This window comes from Symphalangus syndactylus, chromosome 4 (assembly GCF_028878055.3).
Source record: "Symphalangus syndactylus isolate Jambi chromosome 4, NHGRI_mSymSyn1-v2.1_pri, whole genome shotgun sequence".
Taxonomy (NCBI): domain Eukaryota; kingdom Metazoa; phylum Chordata; class Mammalia; order Primates; family Hylobatidae; genus Symphalangus; species Symphalangus syndactylus.
Window position 1 is genome coordinate 113,938,467 of NC_072426.2, and position 21,848 is coordinate 113,960,314.

General features: G+C 37.3%; 1 protein-coding gene across 1 annotated transcript in view; it reads right to left on the reverse strand.

Annotated features, from left to right (window-relative positions):
• Positions 1-18,948: 18,948 nt before the first annotated feature.
• MGAT4D (MGAT4 family member D) overlaps positions 18,949-21,848 on the reverse strand; it is a 55,721-nt gene continuing 52,821 nt past the window's right edge. The window contains 2 exon segments of the mRNA XM_055273904.1: positions 18,949-19,137; positions 20,281-20,356. Coding sequence (XP_055129879.1) covers positions 18,949-19,137; positions 20,281-20,356 — 265 coding nt within the window.

Below are 21,848 nucleotides of genomic sequence, written 5' to 3' on the forward strand. Positions count from 1 at the left end.
GCAGGTAGATCGCTTGTGCCGAGCTGCCTGAGACCAGCCTGGGCAACATGATGAAACCCCATCTCTACAAAAAATACAAAAAAAATTAACTGGGCATGGTGGTGCATGCCTGTAGTCCTAGCTACTTGGGAAGCTGAGGTGGGAGGAAGCTGAGGTGGGATGAGCCCAGGAGGCAGAGGTTGCAGTGAGCCCAGATAGTGCCACTCTACTCCAGCTTGGATGGCAGAGTGAGACATTGCGTCAAAAAAAAAAAAAAAAAAAGCAGAAAGGTTCGTGCTACTTGATGGCTTCCTGTTGGAAGCCTGTTTTGTAATCAAAATCAGAGCTGTGTTTTATTAATGGTCTACTATGTGCAAGTTGCTATATGCAATTGACCCACAGGTATCATCCTCATTTTACTTATGAGGAAATAGACCCAGATCAGTTACATAACTTATTCACACAGATCTTAAGATGCAGAGTGAAGATTCAAAGCCTGTGCTCTTTCCACAACACCTTGCCACTTGAAAAATGCAGAATATAGGAAATGCCTCGATTATCAGGATTAAAGAGCTATGCAGAATGAAGTTTTAACTCAAATACAATGAGTGGACTCAGAGCCTAGATAATTCAAATAATACTTTAAAAAGTTTGTATATTTTCATATATTTAGAAATGTGCTTTTTAATGGTGCAGAAAATAGAGAAAAGGAAACAAGTATTCCACAAGTATTTCCAGTGGGTTGATTTTTATTTCCAAGATGTATAATTATGTCTATGGCAGAAAAGGATCTTTTCTTTCTTATATTTATACTTATTTTCTGAGGTTTTTTCCTTATTACTTTAACAAAAATACCAAACAATAGTAAATAATAGTAATGACAATAGTCATCATTGTTTTCCCCAGAATTCGTCTGGTTAAACTATATGGTTGGCAGAATGAGCCCATGCTGAGTTTTTATCTTGTGTCTCAAGATAAACCCCCCCAGAAACACTACCTGACTTTAGGATTTATAGAATGATATACAGCTATAGTTATCAAAGAGTTATCAAAGAGTATTAGTATCAAGGCAGACAAATCAGTGGAACAGAATAGATTCTATATAGACTTACATGTGTATGTATTATGGCCTGGATATGGTTGGTTTGTCCCAACCAAAACTCATGTTGAAATTTGGTCCCCAGTATGGCAGTGCTGGAAAGTGGGGCCTAATGGGAGGTGTTTGGGTCATGAAGGTCCTGTCCTTGTAGGTGGCTTGATGCCATTGTAGTAGTGAGTGAGTTCTTGCTCTGATGAGACTGGATTTATTCCCATGAGAATGGGTTGTTATAAAGCTAGGTGCCCCTCAGGTTTTCCCTCTTTGCATGTGTCTGCTTCCCCGTTGACCTTCTCTGCCATCTTTTGGCCTAGTACAAAAGCCTCACCACAAGCCAGAGCCATGTCCTTGAACTTCCCAGCCAGCCAAACTGTGAGTTAAATAAATCTCTTTTCTTTATAAATTACCCAGTCCCAGGTGTTCTGTTATAGCAACACAAAACAGAATAAGACAGTGTGGGGAACTGGTTTTTAACATAGGTACACATGCAGTTGGTAGAGAAAGCCTAGTCTTTTCATCAAATTGTGGTGGTACAATTGAATATTCACATGTAATAAGTATATTTTTCAATCCATACCACACAGCATATATAAAAAAGAGACTGGCAGCATTTTGCCTGTCTTAGATATTTGTGGAACTTTGAACTTGAGGGAGATGACTTAGGATATATGGTGTAAAAAATTTCTAAACAGCAAAGTACTCAAGAGGTGACTTGGGTGCTGTTAGAGGCATCCAGTTTTAAAAGGGAAATGGAAGATAAAAATTTTGAAAATTTGCAGCCTGACAATGTGATAGAAATGAAAATCTCCACTGCAGAAATTTGCATAAGTAACAAGAAGCCAAATGTTAATCCACAAGACAATGGGAAAATGTCTCCACGGCATGTCAGAGGTCTTCATGTCAGGCCCTCCCATCACAGGTCCAGAGACCTAGGAGGAAAAGACAGTTTTGTGGGCTGGGCCCAGGGCTCCCCTGCTCTGTGCAACCTAGGGACTTGGTACTCTGTGTTCCAGCTGTTCCAGCCATGGCTAAAAGAGGTCAAGGTATAGTTCAGGCTGCTGCTTCAGAGGGTGGAAGCCCCAAGCCTTGGCAGCTTCCAGGTGGTGAGCCTGTGGGTACATGGAAGTCTAGAATTAAGGTTTAGGAACCTCTACCTAGATTTCACAGGATGTATGGAAACGCCTGGATGCCCAGGCGGAAGTTTGCTGCAGGGGCGGGGGCCTCATGGAGAAGCTCTGCTAGGGCAGTGCTGAAGGGAAATGTGGGGTCGGAGCTCCCCACAGAGAGTCCTTGTGGGGCACCACCTAGTGGAACTGTCAGAAGAGGGCCACCATCCTCCAGATCCCAGAATGGTAGATCCACTGACAGCTTGCACCGTGCACCAGGAAAAGCTGCAGACACTCAACATGAGCCTGTGAAAGCAACCGGGAGAGAGGATATACTCTGCATAGCCACAGGGATGCAGCTGCCCAAGACCATGGGGAACCCATCTCTTGCATCAGCGTGACCTGGATGTGAGACATGGAGTCAAAGGAGAGCTTTAAGATTTGACTGTCCTGCTGGATTTCAGACTTGCATGGGGCTTGTAGCCCCTTTGTTTTGGCCAATGTCTCCCATTTGGAGTGGCTGTATTTACCCAATGCCTGTACTCCCATTGTATCTAGGAAGTAACTAACTTGCTTTTGATTTTATAGGCTCATAGGTGGAAGGGACTTGCCTTGTCTCAGATGAGACTTTGGATTGCAGACTTTTGAGTTAATGCTGAAATCAGTTAAGACTTTCAAAGACTATTGGAAAGGCCTGATTGGTTTTGAAATGTGAGGACATGAGATTTTGGAGGGGACAGGGCAGAGTGATATGGTTTGGCTGTGTCCTCACCTAAATCTCATCTTGAATTGTAACTCCCACAATTCCCAAGTCTCATGGGAGGAACCTGGTGGGAGATAATTGAATCACGGGGGTGGGTCTTTCCCATGCTGCTCTTGTGATAGTGAATACCTCTCATGAGATCTGATGGTTTAAAAAAAAACAAGAGTTTTTCTGCACAAGCTCTCTTCTCTTGTCTGCCGCCATGTGAGATGTGACTTTAACCTTCTGCCATGATTATGAAGTCTCTCCAGCCATGTGGAACTGTAAGTCCATTAAACCTCTTTCTACTGTAAATTGCCCAGTCTTGGGTATGTCTTTATCAACAGCATGAAAATGGACTAATAAATATATAAATCAGTGGGGCCATCTGGCTCTACATTTGGGGTGGAAAGATTTAGAGTTGGATTTTCTACCATTACACACACACACACACGCACACACATGCACACACACACACACACACACTATTTTAATGGAAATAGAAATCTAAACTGTAAAAATTACAGAAGTTTTATAATATAATATATGAATATATGGGACTATATGCTTGATGTGGGTAGGTAGGTTGTTTTAAACAATATAAAAAGTGCAAAAGTCATAAAAGAAATTATTAATATATTTGACTATCTCAAAGTTGAAAACTTTTGTATGTCAAAAGACAATACAAAATAAGTTTAAGACAAAAGACTGTCTGAGAAAAGTAGTTTTAACATATATGACAAACTATTAATATTTAGTTTAGGAGTTTAATTAGGTTCCTGTATGTGTTTTAAGAACTTCATATTTAAATGAAGAAGAAGAAGAAGACATATAGCTCATTAAAAAAATTAGGATTGGGAGGCCGAAGCGGGTGGATCACGAGGTCAGGAGATCGAGACCATCTTGGCTAACATGGTGAAACTCCATCTCTACTAAAAACACACACACACACACAAAATTAGCCAGGTGTGGTGGCGGGCACCTGTAGTCCCAGCTACTTGGGAGGCTGAGGCAGGAGAATGGCGTGAACCCGGGATGTGGAGCTTGCAGTGAGCCCAGATCACGCCACTGCACTCCAGCCTGGGTGACACAGTGAGACTCCATCTTAAACGAAAAAAAAAATCAGGAAAGATATAAATATGTGAGAAAATTTAAAACTTACTTGTAATTTGAGAAAGGCAAACTAAGACTATAACAAAATACTGCTTTCACTAGACTGGCAACAATTTCAAAGCTCACTAATGGCAAAGGGCAAGGCTTGGGAAAACTGCTGCTTTCAAACACTACTCTTGGGGATATATGTTGATATGGCTATTTCTGGTGGCAATTTGGCAGTATCTGTTAAAATTAAAAATATTCATACCTTTTGAGTCAGCAATACCACTTCTGATTATTTAAACTAGGAAAAAGACTCTATGCTCAAGTAGGCACCCAGAAGAATGTTCGTTGAAACACTGTTGTAACACTGAAAAAAAATTTAAATAGTAATGGATCAATTTCTGCATTAGAGGAGGAAATGCTAAATAAATTATGCTCCATTCATATTTAGAATATTGTGTTGATGTTATAAAGAAAGAATTAGATCCATGTTGGTGACACAGAAAAAATTAAGTAACAAATATTGAGTGAAAAATCAACTGGCATTTTAACCAAAGGCTTTTACAAACCCAAAACAATATCATATATTCTAATAAGTGCATATGTATGTAAATGCATAGGAAAATATACGGTAGTATTCATGCCAAATTGAAATCAGAAATAATTTCTGGGAAAGGGACTGGGATTTTGGTTGGTTGTCAGGTAGAACTTTTGCCTGGTTGGTAATAGTTTTTTTTAATAACAAGTATGTATGCATTAATTGTACAATTAAATAACATTAAAATTATCATAGTATAATATTGTTCTTTGTGTGAAATGAATTTCCTGTTTTTATTTTTCAGTAGTTTTTAATAGAAATGAGTTTTAAATTCCAGTACATGCTTTTTCAACCCATGTTGAGATTATTAATATATAAATTTCCTGAATATGAAACAATCTTGCATTTGGGGAATAAAGACAACTTCAATGGTCTGAATGTTTATGTTGCTTCAAAATTCTTATGTTGAAAGCCTAACCCTCACAGTCTGGTAATAGGAGGCCGGGACTTTAGGGGGTGATAAGGTCATGAGGGTAAGGCCCCAGGAACTCTCTGCCCCTGCTATAATGTGAAGACACAGTGAGAAGGTGCCATCTTTGAGGAGGCAATCCCTCACCCGACACCAAATCTACCAGCACCTTGATCTTGAACATCCCAGCCTCCAGAACTGTGAGAAATAAATTTCTGTGGCTTAGAAGCCACCTAGTCTATGGCATTTTGTTATAGCAGCCAAACCGAATAAGACACTAACCTTTTCATAACTGATTATTCCATTATTTTGTTTCTCAGTTCTATTTATGAAGAGTTTCTTTAGCCTTTTTACATATATATCCATAATTGAGATAGTCTATAATTTTTCTTGCCTGAATCTGGTAACAGAATTAAGTTTATTTTATACAATGAATTAGGAAGTTTTAAGAATTCTCTCATGCCCTGGAATCATTTATATAGGATGAAATTTTATATTGCTTTTTGAAATTTCAAGAAGTTTAACTAGTATAACTTTATGGGCATTAATCTTTTGGTGGATTGGTTCATTGAATTTTCCTGAGTTATTACTTATTTACTCAAATTTTCCACTTTCTGCTATATAATTTTAAATATTTTTTCCAGAAAACCATTCATTCAATGAGATATTCAAAGTTACTGGATGCATGTTTGTACTAAGGGAAGGCTGTTTTCTTGAGGAAGGAGCCTACAACATCAATAGTCATGTATATTATGATTCTTTCCTCAAATTTTTCCCAGAGCAACCAGGGTGACTATGCACTAGCTGAAGGGAAATATCCAGACCTTTTAGAGTTTTTAAAGTACTGTTTCTGAATTGACACTAATTCCTAAAGACTCCAAGCACCGTCATGTTCTTCTGTTCAGACTGCAAATTTATGGAGGTCACATGCTAGATAGAGTCTTGGCCTAAGTCCCTATGCCAAAGGAGTCCCATGAAGTCACAGCCCCCTACCTGCAGTATTTCTCTAGTTCCAGAATATGTATTAGGGCTAAATATATGCAGTAACTAACAGAATCCCTCGTGTTTGTTCCCTGCTCCATGGAGTGAGGGCTATGACAAGATATCACCTCATAAGAAACAAGTTGCTGTACCCTGGGCCACCCTCCAAAAAGAAAGAGACACAACACTTGGCAGTCCTACTCAGATTTGGGATATAACATACAGCAATGCTAGGACACATTTCCTGGGTATCTATAAAACTTCCAGATTTGAGTGGGGCCTGTAACTTGCCACAGGTTCAGACTACAGAAGGAATGTCTGTACTACTTGGGCCTGATGACTCAGGAGATTCAGTGGCATTAGAAGTGTCAATGGCCGATAAAGACATGGTGAGGAATTTCTGGTAAGTTCTAATGGGAGGATCACAGAACATACCACTAGGATTTTGCAGTAAGAGATGCTCTCTTCTGCTGACAACAATTCTCCATTTGAAAAGCAACTCCTGGTGTACTACTGGATCTTGATAAATACTGAATGCCTGCCCATAAGACATAAAGTGGCCTGAATTGAGGTAATCTGATTCACCAAGTCACAAAATTGGACAGATGTGATCATGTCTAGGAAGCATAACAAAACTGCATATGCTGGTGGCTCAGATTCACACGGTTCCTTATTATTTCTCTCTCACTCTGCATCCATGGCCTGATGAAGAGGCCTCTATGACCAGTTAACAATGAAGGAAAAAGTACCACCTGGTTTGTGGATGGAACTGTCTTGCTATATTTGTAGCAGTGAGAAGTGGACAGTTGCTACATTACAGCCCCACTCAGGGAAGTCCTGGAAAAGCAGGGGTGAGCTGAAATCATTCCAGTGGGCAGAACTCCTGGTTGTCCACTCATGTGTAAAGAAAGATAGCCTTAATATAGATCTTCACTAATATGTGGACTAGCAGATAGGCTGGCTGACCCGGGATGTAGAAAGAACAAGAATGACACGCTGATGGCAAGGCAGGTTGTAAGAGAGGTTTGTGGATGGGTTTCTTGGAGTGGGCACAGAGTGTGAAGATATGTATGTTCCACATAAAGCCCCCCTACAGGTATCCACTGCAGAGCAGGTTCTCAAAATCCAGATGGACAAGAATATCCACGTCAGCCTCTTTTTCTGGCCAACAATGCAAGCTCAAAGGCCCCATATACAAAGTGGTCATGGAGGCAGGGGTTGAGGCCATGCATGCATTTAATAAAATGGGCTTTAATTCATGAGGGTGATCTAGCTACCAGTGTAACTGAATCCTCAACCTGTCAACAGCAGAGGCCAATGTGGAACTCTTGCTGGAATTATCTTTTATGGGGATCAGGCAGATGTCTAGCAGTATTTTGAGGATCTGGAATGCTTTCATGATGGAAAAAGCAGCTATTTGTCCTCACAAGGAGAAATACACATTCTGGTTGTGGATTTGTCTATTCCCTTTCTGCCAGAGCTACCATTTATGAACTTACAGAATATCTCATCCATTGCCACGGTAGCCCACACAATATGGCTTCCAACAAGAAATATATATTATGAGAAGGAAGTGCAATAATGATGTCACCCCCGTGGATTCACTAGTCTGACTATGTGCCACATCACCCAAAAGAAGTTGCCTTGTTAGAATGATGGAATGGCTTTTGGAAGACTCAGTTGTAGCTCCTCATGAAAATAATATCTGGGAGATTGGGGTGCTGATCTACTGGATTTGCTATGTCTTAATCTGGTAACCAATGTGAGAAACAAGGGTGAGGGGGAAGTGGCCACTCTCATTACAACAAATCCTCTCCTGAACACAGTTTTTGTTCTTATCCTCAAGACTTTCAGTTCAATGGGTTTGAACGTCCTAGTGCCCCAGCGAGGAATGCTTTGAGGAGGGAACAATCATAGTTCGATTAAATTAGAATCTGAGGCTCTTTCTTAACAGTCTGTACTGCTTAACCAGTAGGCAGGAAAGAAGGTTAGTATACAGTGTGATTGATCTTGATTACCAAGGAGAAAATAGGTTTCTATTACAAAATGGGGGCAATAGAGAACTATATCTAAAACCTAGCACTTCTTAGTAAGTCGTTACTCAACTGTATTGATCAATGGAAGATACATCCACTAAGGACCCAAATTCTACAGGAAGAAAAGTTGAGTCACACCAATTTTCATACAACTCCTTCCATTCAAGTATCAGGAGAAGGTAAGAGGATCATAAAAGAATTATCAAAGAAGGAAGTTTGAAAATCAACCCAGGACTCATCACAAACCTCAGAATGGGTCTCATGATCTGTTTCCTTTGGCTTCCTTTTTATCCTTTGCTACTTATGTGGAAGCACAGGTGGTAGCTAAGATTTTAGGTTTCAGGTAAGAGTATAACTGACTCGGCATCACCTCATAATGATATGTTACTGGGGATTTTGTGTGAATACATTTTTTACCAAGGCAAGATATATGAACAAGAATATACGCTAACAAAGTGGGTGAAATATGCTAAATATTTTCTGTTTGCCCCACTAGATGTAGTCTCTAGCCTCTTCCACTTTGCTCTGTGACCCATGCAGGTGGCCTTTATGGATGGTATTAATGGTTTCTGTGGGGTCAGCCAATGAAAGGCATTGACAAGAAACTGGAGGAAGGAAAGATGAAGCTTTCCACTAGACTTCCTCTCTAGTGGTAAGTACAACAATGCCGTCACATATGGTTCTTCTCATTGAAGACGAGTTACAAGGCTTTTTAAAATACCACTAGATCTAATGTAATTGGCACACAGAGGTGAAACCAAGCATCAAGAAAAAGCTTTTCCCTAAGAAGCTTTCATGAGGACATTTTTGCCTTTTACATTGAGACCCTGCTTTACTTTCTGCTTGCCTCTGCTCCTCACCTTCCTTGTTTGCAGCTATCATTAAATCAGCCAAGTCCTACTCTTGCTTCTAGTCTTGGTGTTTTAGCTCAGAAAGTGAATTAACAGGTCGTTAACCTGACCCATTGATGTGAAAATATGTAAAACTCCAAGTTTCTGATATATGTTTAATTCTTATTCTCAATTTGGAATGTTGTTTTGGGGGTACCTAGTTATCTATTTTAATGAATATATTAATAAGAATTCAGAGTGGAAGGCTCATGTGCTTTTAGTCACTTCTTACTAGAAGTCTTAACAAACATTTATTGAGCATCTTCTGTGTCCTAGGCAGTGTGCAAAAATTTTGACTGACAAACACGTGGCTCCTGCTTTCAAATAGCTAATAATGTAGTTAGGGAAATAGACATATAACCAAATATCTATAATATATGAGAAATTATATAATAGCAGCATAGACAAAATGCTATGGGAGCATAAAGTATGTTGTTACTCATTCTTCCTAAATGAAAGCTTCATCAAAGAAGTGACATTAGAACTGTGTGACAAAGGCACAGGGAATAGACATTCTGGCTATCATGGTCATAGCATGAGGTATCCGGAGAATGGAAACTAGTCCATTTTAGTTAGATGTAGAGTGCATGAAAGTAAATGTCAGAAAATGATTCTGGAATAGTACATTGGGGCCAGTTTATTAAGGAGCTTGAATGTCATGGCAGATAATTAAACTTTATTCTTCAGATAGAACCATCAGATTATTTTAAACAGCAGAGTGACAGGATTAACCCTAAGTTTCGGGAAAATATTTAGTTGCAATGTGACATATTGAGTGACATGCAATTTGATGACTTTTGACATATATACACCCAAGAAACACCACAAAAATAATGAACATATTAATCACCCCCAAATTTTCCTTGCCCCCTGTCCCTAAGCAATCACAGATTTGTTTGCTGTCATTATTGATTAGATTGCCATTTGTAGAATTATGTATAGATGAAACTATATAGCATGTACTCTTTTTTGGTCTGGCTTCTTTCAGTCAGCATAATGATTCTGAGATCTATACACGTGTTTGCGTGCATCGACCGTTTGCTCCTTTTTATTGTTCAGTAGTATTCCACCACACAGATACAAAACTGTTTATACATCCATCTCTTAATAGACATTTGGATTGTTTTTAGTTTTTGGCTGTTATAAATAAAGATGCTGATATGGTTGTGTGTACCCTCCATATCTCATGTTGAAATGTGATTCCAGTGTTGGAGGTGGGGCCTAGTGGGTGGTGACTGGATCATGGTGGCAGATCCCTGATGAATGGTTTAGCACTATCCCCTTTGTGATAAGTGAGTTCTCAGTTAGTTCATGTGAGTTATGGTTGTTTAAGAGTCTGGGACCTCCCCATTCTCACTCTCTTGCTCTTGCTCTCACCATGTGACATGCTGGCTCCCCTTCACCATGATTGTGAACCTTCTGAGGCCCTCATCAGGAACTGAGCAGATGTTGGTGCCACCTTTATACAGCCTGCAGAACCATGAGCCAATTAAACCTCTTTTCTTTATAAATTACCCAGGCTCAGATATTCCCTTATAGTAATGCAAAAAAGGCCTAATACAGAGTTATTCAAGTCTCTTGAATAACTAGGAGTGGAATGGCTGGGATGTCTTGTAGGTACATGGAATTGTGTCATTTTTTATTCCCACAAGAAGTGTATGAGAGTGTTTATTTCCACATGTTAAGAAACAATTCATTGCAATTTTCTTTTTTTTAATAGGACATAAGTTGAATTTTTTCAAAGGCTTTTTAAGCATCTGTGGAGGTAACTGTGTGATTTTTCTTCTTAGTCCTATTAGTATTGTGCACTCTAGTAGTAGGTTTCCTAACAGAATGCTAACAGGTTCTTGCATTCTTTGTATAAATATCAAGTCATAGTGTGGTGTTTTTTTTGAATGTTGCTTGGGAATCTATTTCTAAATTGTATTTTAGATTTTTGCATCAATTGCCATAAATGATATTGCTCTATAATTTTATTTTTGTGCTACCATTACCAGGATCAGGTGCTGGTATCATTAAAATAATTTAAAAATTTTCTTTATTTGCCATGCTTTGAAACAATTTAAAAATATTGGGACTATTTGGTCTCTAAAAGTTGGGTTGAATTTCCCTGTGCAGTCATCTGGGTCTGTTGTCTCTTTGTGATCATTTGTTTTTTCTTGATAACTTTCTCTATTTCTTCTATGAAAATTGGTTAGTTTAAGCTTTCTGTCTCTACTGGCATTAATTTTGGTAAACTGTTTTCTAAGAAATTATACATTTTATCTGGGTTTATATAAAGAAGACTAATATCAGCACAACAAAAATCTGTCAGCTTATATAAATTTTCTCATAATTCATTACCTGAGTTACCATTAAAATGAACACAGTGTCTAAAAATGTAAGCCAAGGCTATTTTTTAAAAAAGGAAACACAGGAGATGTGTTCCCATGGGAATGCCTGCCCAGATTTATCTTGGTAAATTTGTTCACAATTGTCACAAACCTACTACAGGGTGAAAGGTCTATGCAAGAGTACACAATTAACCCTGAGACATTTTTACACACCTATTTTAGTAGAGGGTATCTCTTTCTCCTCTATCCAAGAGTGGAGCCACATTGACTATTTCTATTAATTGCTAATTATTAGTAGTAATATTTCTACATTGCTATTTACTTCATATAGTCAATAATAAATAATGCAGGTGTTCGTGGCTTTCTTATCTCAACACTTGAGAGATAAATTTTGGCAATAGAGATAATTTTACTTATGTCTCTAATGTTTGCAAAGCTTCTATTCGCATCAAAAGTAGTTTTATGAAAAAAGATTTCAGGAGAATCTGGTTTCTACAAACTTATCTATTATACATCATCATTTGTCTTCATGTAGGTTTGAAGAAGAGTGATTTTAATAAAGCAAAATCAGCATAAATGCTATAAAACAAATGTCCAAACCAACCAATGAAGCACTATTTGCTCTGCTCTACTCCAGATTATGTGTCTGGGGTTCTCCAAATCTCCCCTTCCTCATGTATCTCAGACCAAAGGCCATGGATGGTAAATGGGATCCTCCAAACATCCACATTTGCAAGCAGCAGGGGTGAGGACAGAAGTTAGGGGCATCTCTTTTGGCTACATTAGAAATATTTTCTAGAAATACTTTGTGCTGGCCACCCACTCTTAATCAAGAATCATTTCTTTAAGGACCATGGTAATTGGGTTGGACTTTTAAGGCTGTCTTTAACTCTCTTCCTCCTTTTTTCTTCTAGCATATTTCACTCTCACTGTATCTCAGTCAGGGTTCAAATGCCTCTTTCTGACCACCGCAGCATCATTCCCTTGGAATCATCTCAGCTTTCTCTTGACATTCAGCAGAATGTTGGACAGGCTCTTTTAGTATTTATCCTAGCTTATGGTCCCAATCATTTAGGTATTTTGTTCTAGTCTTCAATGGTAGGATAAGAAGTCCAAGTAAGCACCTTTTCAAGGAATGTTGCTATCTTTTCAAGAAATACTGTTCCTGGACTTAGTTGTAATTCTTCGTATTATCCGGGACTATGCTTTGGCAGATTTAATTTCCAAAGTTCAAAATTAAAGTCAAATTTAAAATCTTTGTAACATACATACAATATCTTATTTTCTTCTCAAAGGTGAGAATGAAATGGACACACAGAAATAGTTCATCTTTCATATTCTCTTTATAAATTTGTATTTGATACAGTTCATACTGAGGCGAATGTGTGAGATCTTGGCACTCAAGAATAAGGCAACAGTGTGAAATGAAGAATTTCACAATATTTGATTAAAGGATAACAAATAAATATCACTTATTATTGCTCAAAATAAGTAATACCTTACAGAACAACATCAAGAAGAAAAATAGATTTTAAGGGGCCCCTGTAAGAAACTGATGGATCAAGCATATAGAAATTAGTAAGGAGTGAAAAGATTTCAACAACCAAATTAAAAAGCCTGATATAAGAGAATCTTGCACCCAATAGATAGGAATACTTCTAAAAGATATTTTTAAAGTACAAAACCAACACTTTTAAAAACAAATGAATATAACATATTTAAAAGGGAGTGTACAGAAACTATACGTTCTTTCCAAAGTCATATGGAACACAAGGATTCACAACAATTCTCAAAATTTTATCACACGGGTAAAGTTCTATAACCACTATGCAAGTAACTTAGAAATTAACAATAAAAGATGGAGAAAACCAATATATTTGGGGAAAAAAAACTCCCAAATAATCTGTGTGTTAAGAAGGCAATGATGAGAGAAACTATGAAATCTTTAGAACTAAATGACTATAAGAATACATATATATCAAGATGTTTAATAATCAGTTCAAATGGCACATAGGGATAAGTTTATAGTTTTAAATGCATTTATTAAAAGACAAGAAGACATTGTGGCACTGTCAGATCCAGGCTTGTTTAAATTTGTGTTTTCTATTTCTTTAGGTGTCTTAATAAAATGGATAACAGCATATACCAATTCACCCCAAACTTCTCCATGACAATAGCAAGCTTTTGAACTTTTAACTGTTTGTTGAGATTATGTGATGGTCTTACTATCGAAGTCAATAAAGTATGGTTCTTAAATTTAAAAATAAAGCTTCCTTGCCTTTAGTATTTTTAAATTAAATTGTAATAGGGTAAAAGCAATATAAATCAATGTTCTATCTTGTCTTGATGTAAGAAGTCATTTAGTACTTTCAAGTCTACTAGTTTATTCATTGTTTACTTATCTGCTAGATAATTATGTATTTTCATTACTACAATTTCTGAAACATGCCATTAGATATCAAGGTTATCTGAGGTTCCAGGTATTATGGAGTTTCTTCTTACACTTAATTATCTTCTTATTTTCTGAATGAAAATAAAAAATGTAACATCTAGAAATAATAAATTCATAAAGATGAAATTATTATCATAGCAATTTCTCAATCATATTATTTCCTTATTGTATTCTCTTTGACACCACCCACCCTTTTTATGTAGAGAAGGTAACTTTATATTGGGAGAAGATAAGATTCTTAAGATGTATTAGACAATGCCAATTTTAATACTCTTATGTTATTAAAATGATTGAAAGCAGATTTCCATCTGTGGGATTCCAGGGACATCTTTATAGTCAGATTATCATTACAGCCAAAAAAACATTGTAGATAATATACAAATAGTTTAAAACATTTATTTTATTTGATTTTTATAACAAAACTATAGTAAAGGTTTAGGGTAATTTAAAGTGAAAACACAATAATCCTTTAATAATAATATATGAGAAAAAGCCAGAGATTAAATATAAAATGAGGACTGAAGAAATTCTGCTTTTAATATAAGATTATATGGATGCTATATATCATATGAAATGAGTTTTGAATTTCTTGTTAGTCAAAGGGGAAAAAACCCCACACAAAACCAACTAAATCATGATAGTTTTTTGAGAAATATCTTTTCCCGGCATCAAATTCTAAAAGAGAATTTTTGCATGTATTTTCACATAAAAGAGAATAAGAAAACTTTAAATAACAGTTTTGAAGAAAGTGCAAAAGTGTTATACAGTACTAGTATATCATCCTTTAATAAAAGTCAAGGGCATGACCTTAAGTAATAATTCAGTTAAAGTATTTTTTTTTTTAAACTTTTATTTTAGGCTCAGGGGTACATGTGTAGGTTTGTTATACAGGTAAATTTGTGTCACAGGGGTTTGGTGTACAGCTTATTTTGCTACCCAGGTACTAAGTATAGTACCAGATAGTTATTTTTCCTGATCCTTTCCTTCCTCCTACCATCCTCCCTCAAGTAAGCCCCAGTATCTGTTGTTCACTCCTATGTGTCCATGCGTTCTCATCATTTAGCTCCTACTTATAGGTGAGAACATGCAGTGTTTGGATTTCTGTTCCTGTGTTAGTTTACTAACAATCATGGCCTCCAGCTGCATCCATGTGCCTGCAAAGGACATGATCTCGTTCTTTTTTAAGGCTGTGTAGTATTCCATGGTGTATGTGTACCACATTTTCCTTATCCAGTCTATTGCTGATGGGCATTTAGGTTGATTCTGTGTCTTTGCTATTGTGAATAGAGGAACATATGTGTGTATGTGTCTTTATGGTAGAACGATTTGTATTCCTTTGGGTATATACCCAGTAATGGCATTGTTGGGTCAAATGATAGTTCTGTTTTTAGTTATTTGAGGAATTGCCACACTGCTTTCCATGATGGTTGAACTAATTTACACTCTGCCAGCACTGTATAAGTGTTCTGTTTTCTCTGCAACCTCACAAGCATCTTTTATTTTTTGCCTTTTTTTTTTTTTTTTGATACGGAGTTCTGCTCTTGTTGCCCAGGCTGGAGTGCAATGGTGCGATCTTGGCCCACTGCAACCTCTGCCTCCTAGGTTCAAGCAATTCTAGGGCCTTGGCCTCCCATGTAGCTGGAATTACAGGCACGCGCCACCACATCCAGCTAATGTCTGTATTTTTTTTAGTAGAGATGGGGTTTCACTATGTTGGCCAGGCTGGTCTCGAACTCCTGACCTCGGGTGATCTGCCCACCTCAGCCTCCCAAAGTGCTGGGATTACAGGCATGAGCCACCGTGCCCAACCTTATTTTTTGACTTTTTAATGATAGCCATTCTGACTGGTGTGAGATGGTATCTCACTGTGGTTTGGGTTTAGTTTGCATTTTTCTAATGCTTAGTGATACTGAGCATTTTTTTTCATATGCTTCTTGGTTGCATGTACGTCTTCTTTTAAAAAAGCGTCTGTTTGTGTCCTTTATCCAGTTTTTAATGGGGTTGTTTGTTTTTTGCTTGTAACTTTGAGTTCTTTACAGATCCTAGATATTAGACTTTTATTAAATACTGGTTTTTAAAAAATATTTTCTCCCATTTTGTAGGTTGTCTGTTTACTCTGTTGATAGTTTCTTTTGCTATATAGAAGCTCTTTAGTTTAATTAGATCTGTTTGTCAACTTTTGTTTTTATTGCAATTCCTTTTGGAATCTTCATCATATGATCTTTATCAGTTCCTGTGTCCAGAATGGTATTTCCTAGGTTATCGTCCAGGGTTTTTATAGTTTCAGGTTTTACATTTAAGGCTTTAATCCAACTTGAGTTGATTTTTGTATATGGTGTAAGGAAGGTGTCCAGTTTCAATCTTCTGCATGCGGCCAGCCAGTTATCCCGGCACCATTTATTGAATAGGAAGTCTTTTCCCCCATTGCTAGTTAGTCAGCTTTGTTGAAGGTCAGATGGCTGTAGATGTGTGGCATTATTTCTGAGCTCTATTTTGTTCCATTGGTTTATGTGTCTGTTTTTGTACCAGTACCATTGAAAGCCTATCATGTGGTTTTTGTCTTTAGTTTTGTTTATGTGATGAATCACATTTATTGATTTGTGTATATTGAACCAATCTTGCATACCAGGGATAAAGCTTACTTGACTGTGGTGAATTAGCTTTTCGATGTGCTGCTGGATTTGATTTGCTGGTTTTTTATCGAGGATTTTTGCATTGATGTTCATTGAGGATATTGGCCTGAAGTTTTTGTTGTTGTTGTTGTGTCTCTGCCAGGTTTTGGTATCAGGATGATGCTAGCCTCACAGAATGACTTAGGGAGGAGTCCCTCCTTTTCAATTTTTTGGAATAGTTTCTTTAGGAATGGTACCAGGTCTTCTTTGCACATCTAATAGAATTTGGCTGTGAATCTGTCTGGTCCTGGGCTTTTTTGGTTCAGTAGGCTATTTGTTACTGATTCAATTTTGGAATTTGTTGTTGGTCTATTCAGGGATTCACTTTCTTCCTGGTTCAGTCTTGGGAGGGTGTATGTGTCCAAGAATTTATCCACTTCTTCTAGATTTTCTAGTTTGTGTGCATAGAGGTGTTCATAGCAGCCTCTTATGGTTATTTGTATTTCTGTAGAGTCAGTGGTAATGTCTCCTTTGTCATTTCTAATTGTGTTTATTTGAATCTTTTCTCTTTTCTTCATTATTACAATTAAGCTAGTGGTCCATATGTCTTATTAATTTCTTTGAAGAACCAACTCCTGGATTCATTGATCTTTTGAATGGTTTTTCGTGTCTCAGTCTCCTTCAGTTCAGCTCTGATTTTGGTTACTTCTTGTATTATGCTAGCTTGGAAGCTGGTTTGCTCTTGCTTCTCTAGTTTTTTTTTTTTTTTAGCTGTGATGTTAGATTGTTAACTTGAGATCTTTCTAGCTTTTCGATGTGGGTATATAATGTTATAAATTTCCCTCTTAACACTGCCTTAGCTGTGTCCCAGAAATTCTGGTGTTTTACCTTTGTCCTCATTAGTTTCAAAGAACTTCTTAATTTCTGCCTTAATTTCATTATATACCCAAAAGTCATTCAGGAGCAGGTTGTTTAATTTCCATGTAATTGTATGGTTTTGAGCAATTTTCTGTCTTCATTTCTATTTTTATTATACTGTGGTCTGAAAGCATGGTTGGTATGATTTTGAGGTTTTGTTTTGCATTTGCTGAGGATTGTTTTATGTCCAATTTTGTGGTCAATTTTAGAGTATGTGCCATGTGGTTATGAGAAGAATGTATATCCTGTTGTTTTGGGGTAGAGAGTTCAGTAGGTGTATATTAGGTTCATTTGGTTGAGTGTTGAGTTTAGGTCCTAAATATCTTTTGTTAATTTTCTACCTTGATGATCTGTGTAATACTGTCAGTGGGGTATTAAAGTCTCCCACTATTATGTGTGGCAGTCTATGTCTCTTTGTAGGTCTCTGAGAGCTTGCTTTATGAATCTGGGTGCTCCTGAGTTGGGTGCATATATATTTAGGATAGTTAGCTCTTCTTGTTGACTTGAACCCCTTACCATTATGTAATCCCTTCGTTGTCTTTTTTGATGTTGGTTTACAGTCTGTTTGGTCTGAAATTAGGATTGCAATCCCTGCCTTTTTTCTGATTTCCATTTGTTGGTAGATTTTTCTCCATCCCTTTATTTTGAGCTTATAAGAGTCACTGCATGTGAGATGGATCTCTTGAAGACAGCATACCAATCTCTTGAAGACTTGCTTTTTTATCCAGCTTGCCACTCTGCCTTTTAAGTGAGGGATTTAGCCTATTTACATTCAAGATTAGTATTAATATGTGTGCATTTGATCCTGTCATTGTGTTGTTAGCTGGTTATTATGCAAACCTGTTTGTATGGTTGCTTTATAATGTCACTGGTCTGTGTACTTAAATGTGTTTTTGCATTGGCTGGTAACAGTCCTTCCTTTCCATAGTTAGTGCTCCTTTCAGGAGGTTTTGTAAGGCAGGTTTGGTGGTAATGAATTCTCTCAGCATTTGCTTGTCCGAAAACGATCTTATTTCTCCTTTGCTTAGGAAGCTTAGTTTGGTTGGATATGAAATTCTTGGTTGAAGATTTTTTTTCTTTTAGAATGTTGAATATAGGCCTCCAATCTCTTCTGGCTTGCAGGATTTCAACTGAGAGGTCTACTGTTAGCCTGATGGGGTTCCCTTTACAGGTTACCTGCCTTTTCTCTCTGGCTGCCTTTAACATTCTTTCTTTCATTTTGACTTCCATAAATCTGATAATTATGTGTCTTGAGGATGATCTTCTAATATCTTGCAGGGGTTCTCTGCATTTCCTGAGTTTGAATGTTGTCCTGTCTAGCGAGGGTGGAGAAGCTTTCATGGACAAAATACTGAAATAAATTTTCCAAGTTGTTGGCTTTCTCCTTGTCGTATTTGGTGATGCTAGCGATTCATAGATTTGGCCTGTTTATGTAATCTCATATTTCTTGGAGGTTTTGTTTATTCTTTTTTCACTCTTCTTGTTTATTTTTGACTATCTTATTTCAGGAAGCCAGTCTTCAAGCTCTGAGATTCTTTCCTCAGCTTTGTCTATTCTACTGTTAATACTTACAAGTGCATTAGGATATTCTTGTAGTGTGTTTTTCAGCTCTATCAGGTCAGTTAGATTATTTTTTATACTGGCTATTTTATCTGTCAGCTCCTGTATTGTTATATTTTGATTCTTAGATTCATTGGATTAAGTATTAACATTCTCCTGAATCTTGAAGATCTTCATTTCTATCCATACCCTGAATTTTATTTCTGTCATTTCAGCCATTTCAGCCTGATTAAGAGCCTTTGCTAGAGAACTAGTGTGGTCATTTGCAGGACAGAAGACACTCTGGTCATTTGAGTTGCTGGAGTTCTTGTGCTGATCCTTTCTTCTCTGTGTGTGGGTATTCTTTTCAGTTAAAGCATTTTTATGGGAAGTATCTTTCTACTCCCTGCCCCTTCATCACCTCCAACTAGGCTTGGCAGATTTAGTAACAACTACTACAACAACAAAACAAATGAGACATACATGAAAAAAGAGTCATTGTTTAACTGAAATTCAAAGTTAATTAGGTGTCCTGTATTTTATCTGGCAACCCTACTTGCAGTACATTTAAATAATTGGCCCTATGCCCAGTGCACTGTAATAAATGGAAAATGACTTTTTGTATACAATGGAGAGGTAGAAAATCATAGAAATACACATTATTATCTTATCACAGTCCTCAGGCACACTATGAGGACACAGAATAGAACTGTGGTGTTTCAAATTGGGATGAGTACATTGCCTGGATCTCGTGTTTTCATGATATTGCCACTAACTAGGAATCAAAAGGGACCTTTTTTTTTCTTCCAATAAAAGAGAAGACCTTGCTTTAGGCCTTTCTCTAACTTTCTCTCTAGTCTACAACTCTCTTTTGCAAATTCTTCTAATAAGTGCACATTGTCTATGTAGTGAGGTCCATACTTACTATTTACAAACACAACATTATTATTTAACAATGTAGAGGGATTTATAGGGTACAAACTACATATAATTTATTCAATTTTACAAATACAGTAAGGCACTAAGAACTGTGTTACTCACAAAGTATTATGAGTAAATTTAGGGTAGCAATGATAAGTGTATGTAATGTCTGACAAATGCTCAAAATGCATTTGCTTAATCTAATAAAATTGTAAGCCAAGAAATAAATATAGGCACTACAATTTCTTTTTTTTTGAGATTTTCTTTTCAGTTTGCTTCAGGTAACTATAATTTTCTCTGTAACAGTGAACCTAGTAAGAATACTGATACATAATCAATTTTAAACTTCCTTTGGCATTTTAATACAGTGAGTATTTTCTATTTTCTGAGTATAAATTAAGGTGGAGGAACACAATGAGGAAGAATAAATTACAGGAAGGAGGGAGAAACTAACACTTTCAATTTAAATTATATCTATCTACAGATATAATTGGTATATATTTATATATATGTGTGTGTGTGTGTGTGTGTATACATACACACACACACACACACACCCCAATTTCTGACCTGTAAATAATACTTGGCCTTGGGTTGGGCATACGGCATCAAAATGCAAAAATCCAATACTTATTTGATTCGCCAACTAAAGGTAATCAATAAGATCTGTTAATATTTGTCGTTATTAATTTTTATTTATAAGCATACTTTAGTAATTAAAAATCTCTTTGGCAGTTTACTAACAGAGTACTAGCTACAATTAAGTAACTAATTTTACTTAATTTCAATTAAGTTGAATATGCTTATACTAAAAAGTTTTCCATCTTTATTCAATGAACAGTGTCTACCATTGCTAAACCAGGATAAGCACAACCCATTTGTTTTACATTTTTATCTAGATAAGTTTTGATCTAGATAATAATGTTAATATTCTTTCTGATTTTAGGTCTTGTTCAAATGAAAGTATAAAGAAAGTTTATTCTTTTTTCAATGTCTCTCCTAACAGCTTTCTTTATTGATTCTATCATCCACGAGTTTTCTCCCCAATTCTTAGGGTTAACCATCTGCTACAGAATATTAATATTTCTTTTTATGGGTCTTTAAACCATTTCCCCTGAGTCTTATCCCTTGGTTTACTTGGAAGGGAAAGGTTGCTTTTTTTGTTTTTATTTTGAAAGTAGTCTCCACAAGCCTCTGGAACTCTTCATGGTCCTCTTGAAGAAACCCAATGTTAACTCCCTTCACAAGCTGACTTTATGTTTGGCCTCTGATGAAATATGTGAGCACACATTGCCCCAGCTCTCCCAATCCTAGGGAATGGAGTAATTGTATGAATTACTACTCTCCAGCTGATTGATTGTGGCCAATTTGGGGCAATTTGAACTCTAGGGAGTCAAAAATTTTGAATGATAACTGAAAAGAATTAAGGAGAGAATTATAGAAAAAAAATGGTGGATAGGAGACAGGACTAATGTGCAGCTCCTGCCTGGCCAGGCAGAACAGTGCCTGGAGACTCACATTGTGAACGTTTGCTTCAAGAAACACTGCAGCAACATACCGGGAAAACCTAAAGAATTCACAAACCCTTTGAAAGAACTGGCTTGCCACTGCAAACTCTGTGAGATGGCTGAAAAACTGTGAGTTCCCAAAGTGTAAGGGGGGAAAAGTTGGCCTCCATACACACATCCCCACTGAGCAACCTGAAAATCCAGATCACAAGAGAAGGATTTAACCTTACCTAGAGCTGAAATGGATTTAGGGAGCCAAGAGAAATATAAAAGTAGAAGAAGCAGTGGGAAGAGCCCTGTAGGCACTCCTGGTCCCCAGCTCCAGCCCAGGGACCTCATTCCTGGCCTTATCTCACAGAGTTCCTTGGGGAACGGAAGGCAGCCAGTGGAACTGGGGAGGGGTCACAGGGTGAAGGAAACCCCTAGCTGAACTTTGTAATAATTTTGACTGAGCACAAATTTTCTTGAGCATAATCTGGGGGCAGGGTGAATGGGAAATGCAGATATGAGCACAGAAGCCACTGCCGAAGGTGCGAAGGTGTGGGCAGGCAGGGAGGGGTGAGGCATGAGAGCCCTGCTTGCTTTCTCGGTGGGGAGGCTTGTAGTATGGGGCAAGAGCTCATCCCTGCT